General features: G+C 33.1%; 1 protein-coding gene across 7 annotated transcripts in view; it reads right to left on the reverse strand.

Annotated features, from left to right (window-relative positions):
* Positions 1 to 2487: 2487 nt before the first annotated feature.
* The window catches only part of LOC110663802 (vacuolar protein sorting-associated protein 54, chloroplastic), a 34965-nt gene continuing 11686 nt past the window's right edge, over positions 2488 to 25766 (reverse strand). The window contains exons 9-19 of one of the 7 annotated variants that reach the window (XM_021823216.2): positions 24309 to 24480; positions 24139 to 24222; positions 23631 to 24049; positions 23140 to 23293; positions 22869 to 22950; positions 22057 to 22136; positions 9381 to 9542; positions 6191 to 6258; positions 4550 to 4630; positions 4170 to 4420; positions 2488 to 2780 (exon numbers count right to left, since the gene is read on the reverse strand). In XM_021823216.2, the coding sequence (XP_021678908.2) occupies positions 4285 to 4420; positions 4550 to 4630; positions 6191 to 6258; positions 9381 to 9542; positions 22057 to 22136; positions 22869 to 22950; positions 23140 to 23293; positions 23631 to 24049; positions 24139 to 24222; positions 24309 to 24480 (1438 nt within the window). In that variant the 3' untranslated portion in view covers positions 2488 to 2780; positions 4170 to 4284. Of the gene's footprint in view, positions 2781 to 3018; positions 3441 to 3544; positions 3897 to 4169; positions 4421 to 4549; positions 4631 to 6190; positions 6259 to 9380; positions 9543 to 22056; positions 22137 to 22365; positions 22556 to 22868; positions 22951 to 23139; positions 23294 to 23630; positions 24050 to 24138; positions 24223 to 24308; positions 24481 to 25766 lie in introns of those variants that run through there. The other 6 variants (XM_021823220.2, XM_021823219.2, XM_021823217.2 and 3 more) reach the window with 6 other exon arrangements.

Raw genomic sequence — 25766 nt, forward strand, 5'->3', positions numbered from 1 at the left:
AATTATTGAAGGTGGTATACTCTAGCCTCACTTCTTACATTGCATGAGTCAAAACACTTTGATGAAATTTGACACAATTAGTTGTGGTATTGCTTCCAAATTTTGCCGAAGTGGGGGGCAAATTGTAGACATTTTTTTTTAAATCCTTTAGAGCATGGCATATGAAGAGGTAGTGAGAAGCCCAATTATGATAAATTCCAAAGATCTAGAGTTTCAGATCATCCCAGGGATATTTGGAATGGATAGAAAGTACACACACAAAAAATAGAATGTAAAAAATATAAAATATAATTTGATAGGTTTAAGGGTTTTAATTTGATTCTATAATTAATTAAGTTTTTTTTTTTTTTTTTCCTTAGCTTACCATGTATCTTAAGGTCCCAAAGGAGTCTCTAGATTGCCTTAATTCCAAGGAATTAATCTCTAAACAAGGTAAGATCAGAAGGGGTCCTCGATGGCTTCATATGCTTGCATGCTCTCTGTTGTGCAAATTTTTTCTTGTATTTCATTATCTAAAACCATTTTTAGTGGATTCTTTAGGATGTTCCCATGCACTTTTATTTTTGAATCACTTGATTTGATATTTTTATTAGGTAATTATGATTTTTGAAAATTTGGACCTGCATAGTTTAGTTTCCGCATGAACCTAAATATTAGTTTAAAAATTCGTTTTTTTGCTTTAAATTAAAGTTAGATGTGTTCGGATTCAGGCCATATTTTTGGATTTGCTTAATTCCGTGAAGTTTGTTATACATATTTTTTTAAAATTTCATGCATAGTTCTGTCTAGGTGATCTTTTCAGTATGAAACTCTTGATTGCAACATCAATCTATTTAGAAACAGGTTAACTAATTTTTCTATAATAAAATATGACATGTTAATTTTTCTATAACAAAATATGACATGTTAGCAACAATACCATAAATTTTCGTGGCTTATCAAGAATGTTTAGTATTTTTAGTGTGCTTTTACTTTCTATTATTCAAATCTAGTAAATATGTATTATAATCAACTTTATTGATTTTTGCATGTTTCATGTTATCTAATTTCGGATTTTTCTTTTTTTTTTTTAATGATTAAGTTATAACATGGTCAGGGCTGTAGTTTTTTTTTTTAATTTATCTTTCACATTTTATATTTTTTATGATTTTTACAAAAATTCTATACAGAGCTGAAACTAAATTAGGTTAGTTTAGTTGAAATTGAACTCTCTTTTTTTCAAAAATAATTAATCACATTTTTTTAATTATTTGGCATAATAGAATTTCTGAAATTTAAGTTTTAAAATTTTAATTAGAATTAAAAGTCCTCTGTGAACCAAAATTTATTTGTAGTCCTTAGGTTTTGTTGGATTATTTGATTTTATCCTTTATGTTCTTTTTTTTTTCTTTTCTTTTTTCTTTATTAATTCCTGTAATTTTTTATTTATTTAAATACTTATTTTCTATGTTTCTTTTAAGTTATTTTTCATGTAAAATAAATTAAATACATCGAGCACAATTTGGAGGCTCAAAACCGAATGGGCAAGAGTAATGGTGCATTAATGGACTATTTGGTGGACCTAATTGTAAAAATAAATTTTTGGATTCCAAAACTCTTTGCATAGGGTTTATGGGCTTTAAGCCCTTGTAATAGTTGTAGGAAGGACATAACCATTAATGTTTAAAAATTTACGGATAAAAGTATTAATTATGACATAATTGAAGGATAAAAAAGTAATTTATTCTAAAATTAACGATTGAACTATGATTCTAGCAGCAGAAACTAATCTATAAGTTTATTAAAATGTTAACAACCAAATAAATAGATTTTTAAAATATAGAAATTAATGTATATTTATTAAATCCTAAAGATGTAATTTATCCTCTGTCATTTATATACAGCCCTTCTTGCTTAGGTTCGCGATGAAAGTTATTTACAAGCATATAGATACTTTCAATATTAAAAGTCTTGTTAGAAATTTATAGAATCTAAAAACATGCCAAGGACAATTAATTTCATTATATTAAGTGTTTACTTTCTATATTTATGAGTCCATAATAGCTCAAACATGTCTAGAATTTTAACTATATTTTTTAACTAAATCAAAATTTTTACTTCTAACTAAAAATGCTTTATGGGTAATAGGAAATTTAAAAAACTAAGAGGGTGGTAAGACGTTTTTAATAGCATATAACATTTATGAAAGAGTTTTTCCAATTGGTGGGGTGGCAAATTCCCCTCCTGGTCCGGAGGCGCCCAAGCGTCCGCAACTGGTGTTGAATTTGGCCAATCGTAGAATACTGATGTGCTGACTTGTTACATACATGCACAGATATATCATTAAACATTCAAATTGCTTCCAAGAAAAATAATTAAAAAAATCAAACTGAACTTAAAGTATCAGCGAACTACGTAATTGGTAATATATGAATTTATAATTGTCCCAATTCATATCAATATAGTTTTTTTTCTTTCTTGGTTAATTTAAAATCAATTTCATTAATATAAAAAGAAATAAACTTTTTACTAAAATAAAATAAAATAAAATAATAAAAATCTCAATAATGATATTACAGTACAATAGATGTCAGGATATGAAGCAACCAAGTACCCGAAATTGATACAAAAGGAACAAACATACTTCGTAACTAGTACCAGCTGAACGCCACTTCCAACAAGCTAATAAATTGTACACAAAGTGTTTAAACTGCTACAAAAATTCTGCTTCAGAGACTTCCTGCCTTGACATTTTTGAATGTGATACAATAGTAGTCTATCTAGACAAGCAACCCATGCGCCTGCCAAAATTTTAAAACTTCAGCACTTGAAATGCTTCACACAAAATTCATTGAGAAATTAGAATCAACTGTGTATTTCACACCTTTTTAAATGGTGAGGAATTGTGATTACTCGAAACGAAAAATCAGGGAGAGCAAAGTCAATGAAGTTTACCAAGTTTAGTAGGCACATAGAGCAATAAGCTTTATTTTAAACGCTAAACATACCATTTTCAAACAGCCACATGCAAGTAATTCATAGTTACATCAAATCTAATTGTCATGTGATTTTTATTTGAATATGCTTTCTGAAGGCGAATGAGTCTATGTCAGTTACTCTTTGTATTTAAATAATCTCGAATTTTAAACAAGCAGAGCCAGCACAAACAATCAGTTTCATCCAACGCATTTGAGGCCCAACTGAATTCCTTCCATGTACCAGTCTTTCATCACAATTCACAACTCAACTCCAGAACCTTTACACCTTAAAATAAAAACACGACCAGCATAGAAGTTGTGCTTGAGGCATTCTTTGAACTTTTGTGCAGATGATAGATCGATAATTGTACAATTGTGTAAAACTTGACATTGGATTTCACAAAGTGGGGAGGTTTCAGCTTAAATTCAATCACCACAATCTGTCTGTAGTCACCGTCAATTACCCTGAATACGCTGACGATACTTACCAAAGTGGGAATCAAAAAGTCATCATTTATGTCTAAAAACTAAAGACTTGTAAAAATAAATAAATAAATAAATTAGAAGAAAATGCAACCACACAGAGCTGAATAAACCAATTAAGATACAATCTAACAAATATCTCCTCCTACATAAGAAGGGCAGTTTGATCTCAGAAATCCATTTGAGATATCTCAGCATGGCAACTCCAAAGATGCCAGGAAAAACTGAGTCTCATTACGTCTGGCCCTAGTGATTTCATTTAGAATTAGAATCGCTATAGACATTTATGGTGAGACGGACATATTACAAGAAGTCATTGCATGGTTTCTAGCAATTGCAAAGATTCTAATTTCTAAATAAGGGTATATGACATAAAACAACATGGAATGATATTGCCACTGCCATTCGAACAATGGGAAACCAGAACATATTAAAGTCATGCAACTCCAAGGAAACCTACAAGATGATGTGGTCATCAATGAAAGGATATGCAATGATGCAGAATCCAAGTAAGAAGGCAAATGTTCACCATGTATTAGTAATTTTCTAATTAATAAACTTTGATGTGTTGGAAGGTAAATTACTAAAACAGCTTGTTAATAACAGCTATGCTTTTAAATTGGTGATCATGAGTTTCAACTTTTGCTGGTATGCTTTTTACAGCTATTTGTGATTAAGAAAAGAATAACAGGCAGTATAAGAACAGAAAAACATGACTAAGCTCATTACCTCAATTCTATTCTACAAGGTAAATGTATAGGCTGAGAACTGGTTCTGAGATCTCTATATGTTTCCTGAAAGTCTTGTTACAGCCTCAATCAATTTGGTACTTGACAACAATTTTTTAACCAGCTTCAGCTCCAAACTTTTGTATCAAGAATTCGTCAAGCAGCCCCCAGTTAGGGGTACCAGATTTACTCAAGTTATCAGTTGGTAATGATCTAATGCATCCAAGAATGTGTTTAACATCTCGATGAAGCCTGGCAAATGAAACCACTATAAATTTATGAAAAGTGAACAATTACAACAGCAGTAGACAAATGATAAAACAAATGCAATTATTATATCTAAAGTTCATTACATAAATGATTAAAAAATAACATTAGCACCTTTCCTTCACTTGTGGAGTGCTGATCTCTAACCGTGAAAATGCTTCTGAAATTTGTGAATGGAAAATTATAACCACTTGTCTGCAAAAAGAGTACCACACAAGTGATTGCTATAAAGTAATACGTTTTAACAAGGAGCATCAATTTTTATTATAAAAGTTCTATAAGAAGATAACAAAGCTAGTTCATAGTTCACATACATGTAGAATCAAAATTCATATTTTAAATTAATTTTCAGACATAAAATTTATCTGATATACTGAGCATACTTCCATAGCATAAATTAAAACGTAATATACTAATGTAATTAAATTAAAAAAACTGCATAGTATTGATTAAAAGAACAATTAAATCACTTAAACTGAAACCAAAATTAATTTTTCCCTACAATCATGCTGCACATGAATCATATAACAATATTTCTGTTATAAAACTAATCACTATAAACAATATAATATCTCAGCACAAGCTTAGTTTAGTAATATATGCTACGCATTGAGTCAAAATGTAATCAGATATAAAATTTTATGAAAGAATATAATAATGGTTAAAGTGACTACAAAAAGTATCCTCAAGTGATATGCACTTCTGTTTTCATCTTTTCCTCCAAAAGTAAGCACTTCCATTATTTGAAAATTAAAAACTACATTTCAACAACATTGTTTGGATTTGTTTTTAGTGTACGTTGAGTACACCGTTGATCCAGGGAAGCATCAATTTATTAAAGTTTATTTTTATACTAAACTACAAGGGATTTTTTTCTAATTAATTTGAGTTTAACTAATGCGTAAAATGAACTATAAAAATTTATCCTTAGTGGCTATCATTATCATAAAATATTTAAATGACAAGTCTTGTTTGTAAATGCAACACCATTCTTAGAATATTGTCAAGAAAGTGAGTTTTAGCGTATATCACAATTACAATAGCAAGTTCAATAAAAATTCAATAATTTTTAAAGTAAAAATAAGGAAGGGGAAAATGTAATCCAATGCAAAATTGCTTGACAACCAAAAAAGATAGTGCACAATTCATAATATCGTCTGAAAAATCTTGAATCTACAATGGAATGCAATTTTGGAAATTTTAGGAGTAATGTGAAGGGCTAAGGATTGGTCAAAGTCAAATAGGTACTGACTACCGATTTCCCAATTACCCATTTAATTTACCTTAGTTTAAGAACATATACCAGTAACACGAGCACCCATATGAGTCGTAATTTTTTCCTTTCCGAAAAAATTGTCTAATTCTATTGCCAACACAGAATATTAACAAATCCACTTGCACTATGAAATTACATGAATATCAAGAAGTTAGGCAAAAAATGACTTATACTTCGGCCAACTTCTTCAACAAGTATTTGACATAACAAATGGTTTTAAAATCCCATTGCTAAGACAACCAAACTTTGTGCCTGAGCATTCAACTATTAAGAATCAAAGCAATAAAACAAGCTAAAAAAAAAGTCACTCAACTCAGCCTCAATATCAAGTTGAAGTCATTCAGGATTTTTGTGATACTTAGATTCCTCACCAATTTTGCATCAGCATGAGAACATAAAAGGAAAAAAAAAAAAAAGAAATTTACTGATGTTGCAGCAATTAAAGATTTTTCACCATGCTAAAAACAAGAAAAACTCACCTAAAAATTGCTTGAACATCTACCTCATGTAAAGTTCGAGACAAAACACGTTGAAGGTATCCAACTTCCTGAAAACAAATTGAACAGCGAATCAGTTAGAATTTGATATGACAAGGACTGGTAATGGGCCTGGACAACTTGGTTTATGCAAGGAGAAAAATAAGAAGGAATGAAGCTAAGGCTTTAGAGAATTCTGGAGGTGCTGACTTGGATAACAGAATGGTAACCATTGCTTATGAAGAGAATTCTGGAAGGATTGACGTGGATAACAGAATGGTGCTCTATTCATGTGCTGCTAAAAGCTATAAGTAACCAACCATGAGAGAGGGAAGGCATGCTTTTCTTGAGTTATTCAGCATAGTGTTGGGCTTGAGTAATTTCTTTTGGGAATTCTCTGGTGTAATTAGTTTTTGTAATAGCCATTACCAGCTGAACTAAGTTGTATTGCTGTTTTACTTCTTCAAAATAATACCAGATTGCCTTCCTCTACATTTCAGTGTTTTGCTCTGTTCATTTATTTTGATTCGTTCCTAACTCTATCAGAATTGATAAAGGAAAATTTTGATTACACAACTTGGAGAGAAAATTACCACTTGAATAGTAATTTTTATACTGATCGATGCATTCATTTAAATGTAGAATTTTTTTATTGTACATTTTTCAGGAAGCAATTTCTAGTGAGTCTAGACCAAATGGAGAAGTCAGAAAGAATCGTCTTGTTTCCAAGAATTAATATTTTTTTCCTATCCAATATTTTCCCAATTAAGCAGTATCAATTTTCATCCCCAAAGCTGTGACTGGAAACACATGCAGCCCAAACTGTAAAAATAATTAAAATGCAGACCCCTTGATCTAATATAGAGCTTAAATTAAGGGATTGACAAATGAAACTGAAGAGACACTTTTGCTGATGAGCAACAAGTCTTAAGGGTATAAAACTAAGTTGCAATAAATGCCAGAATTTCAAGAGAACAACTTTAACCAATATTCTAGCTGAAACTTCGGAGAGCAACATATAGAAAATGTTGAACAACCCAAAACCCATAAGATTACCAAATACTCGTGACATTGAATTTTAACTAAATATACAACAAAGCACTCATGGTGTATAGAATTATAGTGTCATTAATGGAGTGCATGCAGGCTTGCGTGTTCAAAGAATAAATATATAATTAAAAGCTCAACAACAATAATTCTATTGAGATTTAACATTACTGCAGAACAACTACATAACTATAGAAGCTGTGCTTCGAAATACAGCCCCATAGCTGTCATCCTAGAAATGCAGAAAGACTGCCTCTTAAAAAATGAGCCCAGCAAAGGTCCAGTTCCACATTCAATCAATTTCACAATTCCAGAAACAAGACTAACAATTATCCAAAGATTAATTTCAGCACCAGCCCAACTATTAATTTCAGCACCAGCCCAACTACAATTCTTTCTATTACGAATTCTCAAACCCAATTTCCAGCACAAAGGCGGCAGAAATTTAAAGGTTACTACTTTTTTATAGCCATGAAAAATATAGGAAGCCATATTCCACCATTTAGGTTCAGTATGTCCACAGAATCAATATAATACAGAATTTTAGGTAGCATGTTCAAATAGCCACCCCATTATTATACGCTTCACTCTTTGCTTATTTTGGAAAGAAAAAGAGAAGGGGGGAAAAAAGAGCTGAAAACACTTTTCAGTCCACCACTGATTAAATTTTGGCTCAACAATAACACGTTGAATTAAATAGAACTTTATGTGGGTCGTAGCCATGGTTTCAAATTGCGGTCGTGGTCATGGGTAAAGGAAATAGGCCTATAACAGCCATAACATAACAGTAATGGCCTGACACTATGCAAACTTTTTTGAAAAATTTGGAAAGTTTATAAAATGACTATATATTGTTAAATACAAGTCAAACTAAGATATACAACAATATAATAAGCACAAATATATCAAATAAAAACATTAAATTTATCATGTTTAGATATCATTAGCATTAAACAATTTATAGGTAGAACAAAGATATTTAATGATGATCTTAACTTAGCAAACAATAAGGGAGAGATTTTGTAGAAGGAAGGAGAAATTTGGGTGAAAATTTAAAAGAATACAAGAGATACAGCAACTATGGAAGAGAGAATACGCAGACAAAGAAAAGAGAAGGAAAATAATGCTATTTCTATGTGATTGAAGCACAGGAATAATTAAAGTAACAACCATTACAGTTACGTAACAGTAAATAACGGCTACGTAAGGTCATAACGACCGTTACACCTGCAACTCCAAATTTGCTTGCAAATAACGATGTATCCCGTAAAAGGCCCTTCCAAAACCTGTAAATAACAGTCGTTACATAACGGCCGTTATTTGAAACCATGGTCGTAACAAGCTCTAATAGAGCCCACAACTCCGGATATCCATCCAGTTATGCCATAAAACTCTGAATCAACTCAGTACAAAGATTTAAGTTTTATTTAGGCAAACTTTAACAAAATCATTTCACCACAGGAACAAAATCCACCAAAACATCTAGACTAGTAAAATATTCAAAAGCGTTTAAGACAACGATTGCTAAAATGTTATAATTTTGGTTAACAACTCATCTTAATTACAATATCCATACATGAACTTAGTAATCATATGCGCACAAGTCAAGTGGCTGGCACAGTAAGATTTACTCAGTAGTGTGTCATACAGGTGCTTTCAGGTGTAATTTGGAAAAGCTTTGTGAGTTTCATATTAGAGTTTAAGTACCTCCGACAACTTCATAGAAGAATTAGTTCAAGTATTCTATAATGTATCTCTCTCTATCTCCCTCCCTCCCTCCCTCCTATGAGCACACCAACCAAATAATCCTATAAGAAAAAAATCAAGTGGACTCATAAAAAGGTACACTCCCTGTCTCCCTCCCTCCTACAAGCACATTAACCAAATAATCCTATAAGAAAAAATAAGTGGACCCACAGAAAGGTAAACTAGAGTAGTGTCTCTGTTGCTTTCCAAAAGCTTTTTAAGTTCCAAAATTTGAGTACAATGCAATAACCTACTGCAAAGAGTAGCTTCATAGAAGAATAAGTTGAAGAATTCTCTCTCTCTCTCTCTCTCATACACACACACACACAGACAACTTACACTCAGAGACAAAATCAATCACAAATGTACTAAGCCAGTCAGCCTGGATTAAAGTAATTACCTTTATAAGAGAACGAGCAAACTGACTAGGCTGTGAGTCAGCATCTTCAGGTCTATTCCAGCTCTCAACAATTTGAGGTAATCCACGTAAATGAACCAACAACCTTTCTCTCATTATCTGAACCAGTTTTGTATGTATTTCATCTCGGTGAACCTTGTAATCCTGAATTGAAATCACACAAAAGATAAGCAAATTGGAACCATAAATATTACAAAGCCTTCTGTCACCAAAGCACATGGAAGGCTATACGTAGTCAAAAACTACTTGGCACCAAGAAGGAACCATAAATATTACAAAGGCTTCTGTCACCAAAGCACATGGAAGGCTATATGTAGTCAAAAACTACTTGGCACCAAGAAGGTGGGGAACACAATAATTAAAAAAGTTAAATTATTTGTCAAATTCAGTGTGATAAACAGTCATCTTTCACTTCCATAATAAAGGAATGACAGCATAATGACAATTTAGATGCTTCCACTCAGCAGAAACAGCATAAACTAATAATTTTATGATTATCATAAATGTTTCAGCCTCAGATGTTAGTATGACCAGAACCAAGTACACCTTCAAATGAAGATCAATATATAAAAATAGAAACTTTAGGCTCCATTGGCATAAGGGAGTGGCCAATAGGGCTATGCACGGTTCTCGGGATCCCGAACCGAAGAACAATACCGAACCAACAAGAACCGTACCGAATCGAAGTTCTTTTGAAACTTTGATTCAGTTCTAGTTCTTTACTAAGAATTGAACCAGAACCATACCGAACCGAGAACCGAATTTATACGTATGCTTATTTATATTTTTTTAGATATATTATATACTTTTAATAAAATTATTAATATTTATATATGTATATTTAATTATAAACTAAATACAACCTAATATTATATTTTATTTTTCTATATTTTTTTAATAATTTTAGTAATAAATAAGTTAAAGACCTTATAATTCTTAATTATATATGATATTTTACTCTATATATACGTTAATTCATAAATATATTTGTATCTTATAATTAAATATTACATAATTAATAAATGGTTAAAATGTATATTATAGTACTATATTACATAATATACTTAATCCTAAATTATATATGCACTTTATAATTAAAGATTATACAATTTAGAAATAGTTAAAATATATATTATATGATATATTATGTATTAATAACCCAATCCAAAACTTAAATATTAATTCAAATATGACTTTTTAAAGGAAATAATTACATAAAATTGTTTCAAGAGCCGATAACCAAACCAGATCCGTATCTAACCGAAACAACGAAAAACCGAACCGGAACCATACCGAAATTTCAATGCAATTTCTGTTCCTAGGCAGACCCCAAACCAAACCGGAACCGCACATCCCTAGTGGCCAACATTGACCAAGATAGGAAATGATAACAAAAGAAAAGACAAGAAATAGTAATCACATATCATGTTTGATGCACCTATGACAAAACAAATTAAGGTGAGTTTTTGGTTTTTTGTTTCTACAATACATAAAATTTGTTTTTACTTTTAAGTTGTTGATTTGTAATAAATGCTTTTTTTTTTCACTATTCTTTGCTTTTCTGTATCCCTCTATTTCTTATTTCTTCCTTCTCTTTATGCTCATTTGTTTCTTCCTTTGCAATCAAGACTTTTTCTTTTTTTTTTTTTTTTTTGCACCAAGACAAAGAACCAAGGAATGCAAATTATTAATTGAAGCTTGAAGAGAAGCAATTCAAGATGAAAATTGAAGGACAGGAATCTATGTATGCAGTAAAAGATAAAAACCATAGGCCTTCATCCCATTTCCTCTACAAGTCGTAAAGGATGGAAACTCTTGAAGTCTTTGCACCTGCAGACTTCAGTCTTGAACAATTCAAGAGCAAGTACATGGGACGGATCATAAAGACTGGAAAGAAAAAGGGCAGATGATAAAGTCAAAGTCAAAATGAGAAAAAAAAAATGATGGAAGCCGCTTTTTGTGGTTTGTGTTTGTTGTTTTTTAGTTATAAAACAGAAAATGAAAATAAAAAACAAGTGCTCCAACCAATTTTATTTTATTTTTAAGAAAAAAAAATGCAAATCACAAAAACGCAACCATCCCAAATGCACCCTTAGTCATCCCATTTTACAGTTAGTAATCTTTGGACGGGATTGGACAACGTGCAAAAATAATGATAACACTTTTATCCTGTATTATGGTTGGAGTATAATAAGGGTATAAAAGAACCAAACTGCTCGCGAGCTACTCGAGACTCGGCTCGATAAAAATTCAGCTTGGTTTAGTTTGTTTTCTAAATAAGCCAAGCTCGAACTCGAATTTTAGACTCGTTTAATAAACAAGCCGAGCTCGAGCTCATTAGTATTTGGCTCAAGCTCGAGTTCGAGCTCGGCTCGTTTATAAACTCGCGAGTCAGCTCGTTAAACAGACTCCTAAGGCTTGTTGAATAGGCTTGTAATAAAGCTCATAAACAGGCTCATTTATAAGTTTGTGAGCTTGCTAGTTTACAAAAACATTTATATTAATAATTACATTTCATAATGCTGTAAAGAAGTTAGTCCATAGGACAGATAGTAGAACAAATAGTGGAAGAGAACACAAGATAGACATTGAAAACAATAGAAGATATCATAGAAGGAGACCAATTAGGAAAGAGCAGGATAGGAGGAGGATCAGGGTTGGTACTTGGAATGTTGGATCACTTACAGGAAAATTAATGGAGCTTGTGGATACCTTGGAAAGGAGAAGGGTGAATATTGCTTGCATTCAGGAGACTAAATGGGTAGGAGAGAAAAGTAAGGGAGTGGGTAATTCAGGGTACAAACTGTGGTTTACCGGAAAGGAGAGAAATAAGAACGGAGTGGGTATAATCATAGACAGAACATTGAAAGACGCAGTAGTAGCTGTGAAAAGAGTAAGAGATAGAATTATACTAGTAAAGCTAGTACTAGAAGGAGAAACAATAAATATAGTTAGTGCTTATGCCCCACAAATAGGACTAGACAGTGAGAATAAACAAAGGTTTTGGGAAGATATGGATGATTTAATACAAAGCATACCGAATGAAGAGAATTTTTCATTGGTGGAGATTTGAATGGACATGTAGGAAGTGATAGGCAAGGTTATGAGAATGTTCATGGAGGTTTTGGTTTTGGCAGTCGAAATGATGAGGGAAAAAGCATCCTGGATTTTGCTATGGCATACGACCTAATACTAGCAAATACCTACTTTATAAAAAGAGAGTCACATTTAGTGACTTTCAAAAGTGGGCAACATAGAAGCCAAATCGACTTCCTCTTAACCAGGAAGACAAATAGAGCTCTATGCAAGGATTGCAAGGTTATTCCAAGAGAGGCTTTAACAAGTCAACATAGGTTTGTGGTCTTGGATGTCAAGTTTAGGAACAATTCAAGTAAGGTCAGAAGAAATAGTGTAGCTCGAACAAAGTGGTGGAAGTTCAAAGGAGTAAAGCAAGTGAAGTTCAAAAATGAGCTTCTCGAGTCCGAAGTATGGAAGCTAGATATGGAGGCCAATGATATGTGGATACAGATGGCATCAAAGATTAGAGAAGTAGCTATAAAAGTACTTGGAGAGTCTAAAGGACATGGACCACCCTCAAAAGAGAGATGGTGGTGGAATGAGGAAGTACAAAAGGCAGTGAAGAGAAAAAGGGAATGGTATAAGAAATTACCTAAATGTGATAATAATAAGGCATATGAACAGTACAAGATAGCAAAGAAAGAGGCAAAAAAGGCAGTTAGTCAAGCAAGAGCACAGGCCTTTGAAAAGTTAAATGAGAAACTTGAAACTAAGGAAGGGGAGAAAGATATTTATAGATTAGCAAGGAGTAGAGAAAGGAAATGTCAAGATCTCAATCAAGTTAGGTGCATTAAGGATAAAGAAGGAAAAGTGTTGGTAAAAGATGAGGACATTAAAGAAAGATGGAGAAATTATTTTAATGATCTCTTTAATAATAGTCAAAATGAAAATAGCGTGAATATAGATTATAGAACAATAGAAAAGAATGTAAATTATACTAGAAGGATTAGATCTTTAGAAGTAAAGGAAGCACTTAAGAGAATGAAAATGGGTAAAGCCTGTGGACCTGATGAAATACCAATTGAAGTGTGGAAGTATTTGGGAGATATGGGAGTGGCATGGTTAACTAAATTATTTAATAAGATTCTAAACTCAAAGAAAATGCCTAATGAATGGAAGAAGAGTATTTTAGTACCTATTTTTAAAAATAAAGGAGACATACAGAGTTGCTCAAACTATAGGGGAATTAAACTCATGAGCCATACTATGAAGTTGTGGGATAGAGTTGTGGAGCATCGACTCATGATACTTCTATCTCTCTTAATCAATTTGGTTTCATGCCCGGTCGTTCAACTATGGAAGCGATCTTTCTCATTAGAAGCTTGATGGAGAAATATAGAGATAGGAAGAAAGATCTACACATGGTTTTTATTAATTTGGAGAAGGCTTATGATAGTGTTCCAAGAGAGGTCTTATGGAATGTGTTAGAACAAAATAGGGTATCTATTAAGTACATACAAGTATTGAAAGATATGTATGAAAGAGCAACTACTATTGTGCGCACAGTGGGAGGGGACACGAGATTTTCCGATCTCAATTGGATTACACCAAGGATCAGCCATAAGCCCTTACCTTTTCACATTAGTTTTAGATGAACTGACGAAACATATACAAGAGAGTATTCCTTGGTGCATGATGTTTGCGGATGATATTGTTCTGATAGATGAGACACAAGAAGGAGTCAATAGGAAGCTAGAACTTTGGAGAAGTACTCTAGAGTCAAAGGGTTTTAAGTTAAGTAGAACGAAGACAGAATACATGCATTGCAAGTTCAGTGAAGGCCAAAATGGTGATAGGGAAGGAGTTAGTTTGAATGGAGTGGTACTGTCCCAAAGTAATCACTTTAAATATCTAGGCTCAGTCCTTCAAGTAGATGGGGGATGTGAGGAGGATGTTAGTCATAGGATTAAAGCCGGATGGTTGAAGTGGAGACGTGCCACGGGAGTTTTATGTGATCGTAAGATTCCCAATAAATTAAAAGGAAAATTTTACCGTACAGCCATACGACCGGCTATGTTATATGGTAGTGAATGTTGGGCACTAAAAGAGTCATATGCATCTAAGATAAGAGTTGCAGAGATGAGAATGTTAAGGTGGATGAGTGGCCATACTAGACTAGATAAAGTCCGTAATGAAAGTATTAGAGAAAAGGTAGGAGTGGTGCCAATTGAAGATAAGTTGAGAGAAGGGAGATTGAGGTGGTTTGGTCATGTGAAGCGTAGACATACGGAGGCTCCAGTTAGACAAGTAGAGCACATTAGGTTAGAGGATAGAAAGAAAAAAAGGGGTAGACCTAAATTGACTTGGAGAAGAGTAGTACAACATGACTTAGAAGCATTACACATTTCTGAGGATTTAACCCAAAATCGTTCAGAGTGGAAAAAGCGAATCCATATAGCCGACCCCAAATTTTTGGGATAAAGGCTTAGTTGAGTTGAGTTGAGTTTATTAAAATTATAACATAATCAATATATAAAATATAGTTATTCGTAAATATATAAAGTATAGTTATTCACACTTTAATTTTTTTATAAAAATTGAGTTAATTTATACATAAAAATAAAATTAAAATATTCATAAATATGTACTCTCAATGTAAAATAATATATTACTAAATTATTATATTATTCTATAAAATTATGATATGATCAAAATAGAAAGTGCATTTACAAAATATATTTTTTAATATTAATTAATTTTTTATGAAAAAATCAAGTTAATTTTTATATGAGAAATAAATTTAGAATATTAGACTAGTTATATGAGTCAAAAGTATGAACTCATCTCTCTCTCACTCTTTTCCTCTTTCTCTCTAAATTTTGAAATTTTAACAGATTAAGCTTCAATTTTGACACTAATTATCTAACCATTACTATGACTCGCTCTCCCTCTCTCTCTACAATCTCCCCCTATTTCTTTCTATTAATACTAATTAATCTATCCATCTATTATTATGACTATATAGTTTGTCTCTATAAATACTTTCTCATAGCTTCTCTCTCTCTCTAAACTTTATAATTATATTACAATAATACAAAAGTATACGTGTGTATGTTTTTGCATGTGTGTGCATGCTACATGTTTAAACTCCGTCTAAGTAGTTTGCGCTTAGCCGGTCCCAAGCCCGGATAAAGGAGGAGGGTTGCGGTAGGTGACAACCAGCGTAAAAATTTCGTCACACCCTATGATATGGATTCAAATGATATAAACGTTGGAGCGTCCTCTACTAACGACGCGCTACATCGGAGCCCGGGTGTAGTGAGAAATATGCAAGGGTGTAGGGCGTTCACCGAAAGCAACGCGCCATGCCGGCGCCCGGGTGTGGTGTTAAGTGAGCAAGGGTTCCCACATTATGGACGGGTGTGGGTAAAGAAGTTAGTCCATAGGACAGATAGTAGAATAAATAGTCGAACAGAACACAAGATAGACATAGAAAACAATAGAAGATATCATAGAAGGAGACCAATTAGGAAGGAGCAGGATAGGAGGAGGATCAGGGTTGGTACTTGGAATGTTGGATCACTTACAGGAAAATTAATGGAGCTTGTGGATACCTTGGAAAGGAGAAGGGTGAATATTGCTTGCATTCAGGAGACTAAATGGGTAGGAGAGAAAAGTAAGGAAGTGGGTAATTCAGGGTACAAACTGTGATTTACCGGAAAGGAGAAAAATAAGAACGGAGTGGGCATAATCATAGACAGGACATTGAAAGACGCAGTAATAGCTGTGAAAAGAGTAGGAGTTAGAATTATACTAGTAAAGCTAGTACTAGAAGGAGAAACAATAAATATAGTTAGTGCTTATGCCCCACAAATAGGACTAGACAGTGAGAGTAAACAAAGGTTTTGGGAAGATATGGATGATTTAATGCAAAGCATACCGAATAAAGAGAATGTTTTCATTGGTGGAGATTTGAATGGGCATGTAGGAAGAGATAGACAAGGTTATGAGAATGTTCATGGAGGTTTTGGTTTTGGCAGTCGAAATGAGGAGGGAAAAAGCATCCTGGATTTTGCTATGGCATACGACGTAATACTAGCAAATACCTACTTTATAAAAAGAGAGTCGTATTTAGTGACTTTCAAAAGTGGACAACATAGAAGCCAAATCGACTTCCTCTTAACTAGGAAGACAAATAGAGCTCTATGCAAGGATTGCAAGGTCATTCCAGGAGAGGTTTTAACAAGTCAACATCGGTTGGTAGTCTTGGATGTCAAGTTTAGGAACAATTCAAGTAGGATCAGAAGAAATAGTGTAGCTCGAACAAAGTGGTGGGAGTTCAAAGGAGTAAAGCAAGTGAAATTCAAAGAAGCAGCTTCTCGAGTCCGAAGTATGGAAGCTGGATATGGAGACCAATGATATGTGGATACAGATGGCATCAAATATTAGAGAAGTAGCTAGAAAAGTACTTGGAGAGTCTAAAGGACATGGACCACCCTCAAAAGAGAGATGGTGGTGGAATGAAGAAGTACAAAAGGCAGTGAAGAGAAAAAGGGAATGGTATAAGAAATTACCTAAATGTGATAATAATGAGGCATATGAACAGTACAAGATAGCAAAGAAAGAGGCAAAAAAGGCAGTTAGTCAAGCAAGAACACAGGCTTTTGAAAAGTTATATGAGAAACTTGGAACTAAAGAAGGGGAGAAAGATATTTATAGATTAGCAAGGAGCAGAGAAAGGAAATGTCAAGATCTCAATCAAGTTAGGTGCATTAAGGATAAAGAAGGAAAAGTGTTGGTGAAAGATGAGGACATTAAAGAAAGATGGAGAAATTATTTTAATGATCTCTTTAATAATAGTCAAAATGGTAATAGCGTGAATATAGATTATAGAACAATAGAAAAGAATGTGAATTATACTAGAAGGATTAGATCTTTAGAAGTAAAGGAAGCACTTAAGAGAATGAAAGTGGGTAAAGCCTGTGGACCCGATGAAATACCAATTGAAGTGTGGAAGTATTTGGGAGATATGGGAGTGGCATGGTTAACTAAATTATTTAATAAGATTCTAAACTCAAAGAAAATGCCTGATGAATGGAGGAAGAGTATTTTAGTACCTATTTTTAAAAATAAGGGAGACATACAGAGTTGCTCAAACTATAGGGGAATTAAACTCATGAGCCATACTATGAAGTTGTGGGAGAGAGTTGTGGAGCATCGACTACGTCATGATACTTCTATCTCTCTCAATCAATTTGGTTTCATGCCCGGTCGTTCAACTATGGAAGCGATCTTTCTCATTAGAAGCTTGATGGAGAAATATAGAGATGCGAAGAAAGATCTACATATGGTTTTTATTGATTTGGAGAAGGCTTATGATAGTGTTCCAAGAGAGGTCTTATGGAATGTGTTAGAACAAAAGAGGGTATCTATTAGGTACATACAAGTATTGAAAGATATGTATGAAGGAGCAACTATTGTGCGCACAGTGGGAGGGGACACAAGAGATTTTCCGATCTCAATTGGATTACACCAAGGATCAGCTATATGCCCTTACCTTTTTACATTAATTTTAGATGAACTGACGAAACATATACAAGAGAGTATTCCTTGGTGCATGATGTTTGAGGATGATATTGTTCTGATAGATGAGACACGAGAAGGAGTCAATAGAAAGCTAGAACTTTGGAGAAGTATTCTAGAGTAAAAGGGTTTTAAGTTAAGTAGAACAAAGACAGAATACATGCATTGCAAGTTCATTGAAGGCCAAACTAGTGATAGGGAAGGAGTTAGTTTGAATGGAGTGATACTGCCCCAAAGTAATCACTTTAAATATCTAGGCTCAGTTCTTCAAGTAGATGGGGGATGTGAGGAGGATGTTAGTCATAGGATTAAAGCCGGATGGTTGAAGTGGAGACGTGCCTCAGAAGTTTTATGTGATCGTAAGATTCTCAATAAATTGAAAGGAAAATTTTACCGTACAGCCATACGACCGGCTATGTTATATGGTAGTGAGTGTTGGGCACTGAAAGAGTCGTATGCATCTAAGATAAGAGTTGCAGAGATGAGAATGTTAAGGTGGATGAGTGGCCATACTAGACTAGATAAAGTCCGTAATGAGAGTATTAGAGAAAAGGTAGGAGTGGTGCCAATTGAAGATAAGTTGAGAGAAGGGGGATTGAGGTGGTTTGGTCATGTGAAGCGTAGACATACGGAGACTCCAGTTAGACAAGTAGAGCACATTAGGTTAGAGGATAGAAAGAAAAAAAGGGGTAGACCTAAATTGACTTGGAGGAGAGTAGTACAACATGACCTAGAAGCATTACACATTTCTGAGGATTTAACCCAAAATCGTTCAGAGTGGAAAAAGCGAATCCATATAGCCGACCCCAAATTTTTTGGATAAAGGCTTAGTTGAGTTGAGTTGAGTTGAGTTGTGCATGCTACATGTTTAATTTTTAAAATATCACTTATAGAATTTATAGTCGATACTCATTTAACACCTTGTATAATTTATTCCAGTATAGTTTAATTAGTTTTTTAAGGACTATATAATTGAATATTGGAATGTGTATTATATAATACACTAATACACTTATTTATATATATATATATATATATATATATATATATAGAGAGAGAGAGAGAGAGAGAGAGAGAGAGAGAGAGAGAGAGAGAGAGAGAGAGAGAGAGTACAGAGCAGTTACGTGGATCGGAGGAAGGAGCTGAATGGTACATTGCTATTGCCGAACAAAATGCAAAAGCAAAGACAGTAATAAATAAATCATAGCAAGCCTACCACCTGTGCAACGAATAAAGATTAGAATATTGCTATTTCACATCAAGATAGATATAGCATGCTTGACCCTGTGTTCTTTCTTTTTAACATCATGGTTTGTTATTCTCTGTTTTTTTAACCTTTATATTTTCATCGTTCCTCAGCTATCCAGCCTATTCTAGGTGCAGTTAGGATGTAGTTGTATTAGTACGTAGAGTATTCTATTCTATCTTGCTAATCGACCGCTATTAGATAGATAGATTCGCCTCGAGGGTTGTGCAATAATGCTTGTTCTCTCTTTCGCACTATGCGCTAACTCGAAATCTCATAGAATAGACAGATTGAATCGTAACCAGGTAACCAGGCTAAAAAGAATTCGACTTCAGCAGCAACTCTCTCTCTCTCACTCTCTCTCTCTCTCTCTATATATATATATATATAAGTGTATTAGTGTATTATATAATATACATTTCAATATTCAATTATATAGTCCTTAAAAACTAATTAAACTATACTGGAATAAATTACACAAGGTGCTAAATGAGTATTGACTATAAATTCTATAAGGGATATTTTAAAAATTAAACATTTAGTATGCACACACACGCAAACACATACACATATACTTTTGTGTTATTGTAATATAATTATAAAGTTCAAATCAAATAAAAAGATTTAATCATAGAGTGATATATTATAAGTGCTTAGTGTATCATACATATAATTAAAGGTTCTAATTAGCATTTGAGTCAATAAGAGTTCATATTTAAAGTTGTAATAATAATAATAATAATAATAATAATAATAATAATAATAATACAACTCAACTCAACTAAACCTTCATCCCAAAAATTTATTGGGGTCGGCAATAATAATAATAATAATGGAACTTTAAAAAGTATTTTAAATAATTTACATATTTATATTATATAGTAATTTTTCAAATTAAATTCTATTAAAAAAGAATAAAAATAGAACTCAAGAATTTGTTGATATGTACTTAAACAAAGAAACTAAAAGAACATAAAAGAGAAAGAAACAAAGTAAATGTTAAAAGAGATAAAGAAAATAAATAAAAAGGGTGGAAATGAAAAAAAAAATTTAAAATTAAAAAAAAAAAGAGAAAATACAAATTAAACAAAGGTGGGAATCAAACCCAAGGAAGTAAACAAATTACTTCATTCCTCTGCCATTGGACCGCATCTAATTCTCAATGGAAGCTAATCATGCTAAAATATATATAACGCACTTCAAATGCTGAAGTGAAAACCCAATGTCCCACATTGGAAGTTTTAGCGAAGTAGGAGGGGCTGGCTTCATTATAAAGGAAGAACCCCTCATTGAGTTTTAATGTGGTTTAAAACTTAAAATTAGTCTTAATGAGACTTTAATTAAATTAAAATTTTATTTAAGTCTTTATAATGACTTCTTTAATACTTACAATTTTTTTTTAAATTGAGCTTGTTTATAATTATAAACGAGCCGAGCTCGAGCTTGACTTGTTTATTATTTAAACAAGCTGAGCTCGAGCTTGGCTTGTTTATTGTTTATTATTTAAACGAGCCGAGTTCAAACTTGGCTCATTTATTATTTAAATGAACTTAAAGTGAGCCGAGCTTGAATCGAGCTCGATTTTAATAAAATTTAAATGAGCCGAGCTCTAGCCTTAATATTAATGCTCGATTCGAGCTCAAGCTTGAAACATATACTTGCGAGCCATGCTTGAACGAGCCAAAGCTTAGCTCGACTTGGTTCGATTACAACCCTAGCGTATAGTAATTGATACTATAGAAAATTAAAATAAGAAAAATGCCTAAAAATATGCCAAAATATTATTTTATTTTACATATAGATGGTAAAGCTTGCATTTTTAGTCAAATATTAAAGGACCAGTAATGCAGCCATGAGACAGAAAAAAAAAATCTAATATCTTATTTATTAATAAATGCTAAATATAAATTATAAAAAAATAATTGATATAGTAGATAAATTATACAATTTATAAAACATGTAATCAATTAATATTAATATGTCATTGTCATAAATTATACAATTTATAAAATATGTAATCAATTAATATTAATATGTAATTATAATGTATAAAAAAAGGCCTAATGACAAAAAATCCAAAATTTTGCATGCACTTTTAATTTTATCAATTTGATCAATCTTTGACATTTGTTCAATTTTAGCAATCAAGTTATTTGATAGATGAAAATACATGAAATTGCTAACATGGCGTGCTGATTAGTACAAAAAATAATAATAATAAGATTAATATTTTTAATTAAAAAATATTTTACTAATTTAAATACCTATTTCAACTTAAGCAATTTTGCATATAAATGACCCATTGCTATAATTGAAACTGATGTCAAAGTTTGATTATCAAATTGATAAAATTATAAGCATTGGATAAAATTGAAAATGCGAGCAAAGATTTGGATTTTGGATTTTTTTGGTCATTTGGCATGTAGAAAATTAAATAAAAAAATCCAGAAAATCAATTTTTTTTCAATTTACAATATTTAAGGCATTGAAGGAACTAATATGCGTGTGTGTGTGCGCGCGCGCGCATGTGTGTGAAATGGGAATCTAGTGGAGGGCAAAAAAAGTTAATAGAAAAGATATAAATCCACTTTTGTTCCATCCAATTGGTGCACAAAACGTAGAAGAAGAAGGAATTGTCTTGTCTGGTCCAATCTATTGAACCAAATACAATTTTGTACTCAAAGTACTCCAATATCAGCCCAACATCTTCTTTCACACCTTCCATGGGAAATAAAGTGAACTAAATCTAGAAGTACGAATAATATAAGAGAAGCTGTAAAATAAGTAAATAAATAAATAATAAAGATATACCTGTGCTACACGATCAATCTCAGAGAGCAGCAATAGCTTTCTTATCTCGGGTACTTTAAGGAAAAGAACTCGCCTGATTTCTTAGTCCAGACACAAAGCACAAAGGTAAACTATTCAGAAAGGCCGATCAATGAATTATACTTATTCTCTTCATTTCAAAAGTAAACTAGTATAATTCAGGGGAAGAATCATTATGACAAAAAAAAATAAATAAATAAACAAATAAATAAATAAAAGATGAGTACATAAGTCACAAGAGGAGAATGGAGTAAAAACATATAACATGATGAAACCAAAAAAAAAAACTAGTTTATGCCTTCTAACAAAAAAAGCTGTTGTGAAAATATAGGCAAAACATATCCAGAAAATCAGTCCACATGCAGTGCATGACCCAAACTTGTCATAGGCAAGGAACTTATAGGTGTTTTTTAGCACATAAGGTTTTGTAAATAAAAACATCAGTGCACCCATGTTGATTCAAAGTTTTCCAATGTGATCCCTGGAAAAATGTTAAACAAATCAAAAGAGATTTGATTAAGTACAATAATTGATTTGTGCTTGTAAGTAAAAATGAGAACCACATGTTGACCATGCAAACTTCCATTTTTATAAATTGTAATCCAAACCAAAATATCCAACAGATGGATAAACAGGGGGAGATGAAGAACAATCCTTAACTTCACCAGACAAATTCCTTGTGTAACATTTAACAATCTGGAAATTCATTTTAATTGCCTAAAACTCGCTATGACATAAAAACAATCCCCATTAATAATCCCACGATACAAGCAACATCTAGCATATCAACCTACCAGGAATAATAGCATGTGTAAAACTGATGACTTGACTTGCAAGGGCCAAGTGTTTAGAAGTAATAGACTTCAATCCAGATACCTGTAACATGGCATAAAACCCAATTAAGAGCTAGAAAAATGACCAAGATTTCTTCAAGTTTATATTAAGCAGAAAAAAACATGGATGAAAGAGCAGTTCATCTTTGATGATACCATACCAGTGTCAAAGTGTGTTAATATACAAGCAACACTTTGGAGAATGAAGATATTAAATACTTAAGACTTTTACCTGCATGGCACCAGCTCCAAGAACAAGTTGACAAGTCCTTGTATTGAAAAATTTTAATATCTCCACAACACGATGAACAACTTCCGAAGACAGTGCTGGCAAAAAATTATTCATATCAATGTACTCTGACAACATCTTCAGCAATATTAAGCCACTGGTGAAGAAGGGGGAAAAAAGATCACAATTGGCATCAGGAATTGTTCACTTCAGAAAGTTGGCTTAAATGATGCAAAATTAGAAATATTTTCCAAACAAAACAGAATGTAAAGATCATAATCAGTCAATAACATGAGAGGAAGGTAAAATATTATCAAGACCACAATCCATTTTTAACCAATAGGTACTACATGCCAGTAGCTAGAATTGCATTAATAACAAATGGATACAGCCTTTCAAGGAAGGGAAATGAAAATGATGACATGCAGAAAACTACGCAATAAATAAATAAGAAAAAGAAAACCCAGACAAAAATGCTAACCGAGGTAACTAACCAGTTTACCATGTGATATCCAACACCTCCACATATAAGCGTTTGAGAGGCCAACTTTCCACGCTCCTTTGCATTAGTGTTGTTGCTCTGAGCTGAAGTAACATCTACTTTATTGCTTTCCGTTGCTTCAGCTAAAGGAGCATATTTCACTTGCACGGTGTTTTGTAAAGATATCTCACCAGAGTCCCTCCTCCCAAGTGGATGTTGAGCATTTTGTGCTTCATTGTCAGCCAGAATTGAACCATCATTGCTTGTGACCTCTTCACCATATCTTGTTGTCATGATACCTTGAGCATCATCAAGGTCCCCAGATATCAATGCCTCAGAAGAAAAGAACGAGGCAACAATGGCCTGAAATTCATCAGGGACATCAACTTCCACCCACGTCTCTTGATCAAGCACTGCCTTAATTTTTGTCATCTACAATTTCCAATGTGAGGGTTAGCCAAATAACAAAATGATGAGGTCCCATAAAAACTAAGCCAAAAAAAGATTGTTCGAAATCTAACTCGCATTTCGTGCTGGAAATCAACAAATGCTTTGGCCTGTGATTGTAGTGTTCCACGAATACTATACCCCAACCTTCCACCTATCTGTTTAGGTTTAGCAATATAAATACTGTCACAATTGACAGATGAATTCTATTGCTTCAAATATGGAAAAGTGAAAAGAAAAATACCTTCTCAGTAGCAGTAATAAACTCTTGTGTGATGTTGTATATGCTTAAAAACTCCTGCAATCTCAACTTAGGATGTAGAAGAGCACGGACCCCAAGGAGCTTTGCCCATCTTCCATGAGCAGCATCGCAAGCAGCAAAGACAGCTTCAGCATTCTCTCGTAATACATCAGCCCTGACAAAAACAATCACTTCAGATCATTAACTTTTCAGCACAAATTAAAGAATCTAAACTGATGAGTTCAAGAAGGAAAACTGATAGTAGCAAATGTTTGCTGCAAAACTCATTCATGCAGGTAATGCCATGGCATCCAAGGCTGGGATGGCATTAGAGGTTGGCCAAATACAAGTCCATAAAAGCCAAAGCAGTAATTAATACCATGAAGTAGGATTAAATGGGATATTTTCTATTTATTTCCATTTATGTAATTCTAGGGATGTGATGGCTCAAGCACGGTGATGTCTCCTCCTACCACACCCCATTGTGTCCCTAATGCTCTTTAGAGGGGAGTGACTAGTTGACTACTGTGGAGCGACAGATATAGCTAGCCAATGCCATAGTGAGTTTCTGTTCCACTACTCCTTGTAGGTTTCCCTCCTGCCTACAAGTGATGTAAGGACAACCAATCTAATTGTATTGATTATAATATATAAATGAAATAAGTAGCCCATTCTTGATATATTTGTTGTCTCGTTATTTATTATGCTTGAGATACTTGATCATATACGATGCTTATGATATTTTTCCCAATTGGCTTGCCAAGCTATGCTAATATACTCATCTTGTTGAACAGATTATCATGAAATTCTCTTGACTAACTTGTCTTGAAAGAGTTCAAGCCAAGTATCACACGGTCCCAAGGGCGTTCTTACACTGAGCCCGTGACAGTTGGTATAAAAGCCACTTCAGAATCCAAGCACTAGAGAACTACAAATTATCGTGAAATTCTCTTGACTAACTTGTCTTGAAAGAGTTCAAGCCAAGTATCACACGGTCCCAAGGGCGTTCTTACACTGAGCCCGTGACAGTTGGTATAAAAGCCACTTCAGAATCCAAGCACTAGAGAACTTGCAATCACGAGCAGTCCAGTTAAGTTTAGAAACAAGACATTAGGTTCTACCATTCTTTCTCAACATATTTTGCGGTAAATCCATTTAAGTTGGAAGTTGTTTCAAAAATCAAGGGACCAATCCAAAATCTTCATCTACAACTTTGATTTTAGATTTTTTTTTTAACCAAAATCTTCATCAACAACTTTGATTTTAGATTTTTATTTCAAGTTTCAAAAACAATTAGTTATAATCTTTTTCAGAAATCTTGTTCTTTTATTCTACTGTAGCCTTTCTATATATGACATCAATTATGATTAATAAAATAAGTAGCATCTTATCCAAAAAGTATCTGTGAGATTTGAGGGTTCTCTCTAACGAGCCTTCACGTTAAGTTTCCAACATAAGTTC

Source organism: Hevea brasiliensis, chromosome 4 (genome assembly GCF_030052815.1).
Source record: "Hevea brasiliensis isolate MT/VB/25A 57/8 chromosome 4, ASM3005281v1, whole genome shotgun sequence".
Taxonomy (NCBI): domain Eukaryota; kingdom Viridiplantae; phylum Streptophyta; class Magnoliopsida; order Malpighiales; family Euphorbiaceae; genus Hevea; species Hevea brasiliensis.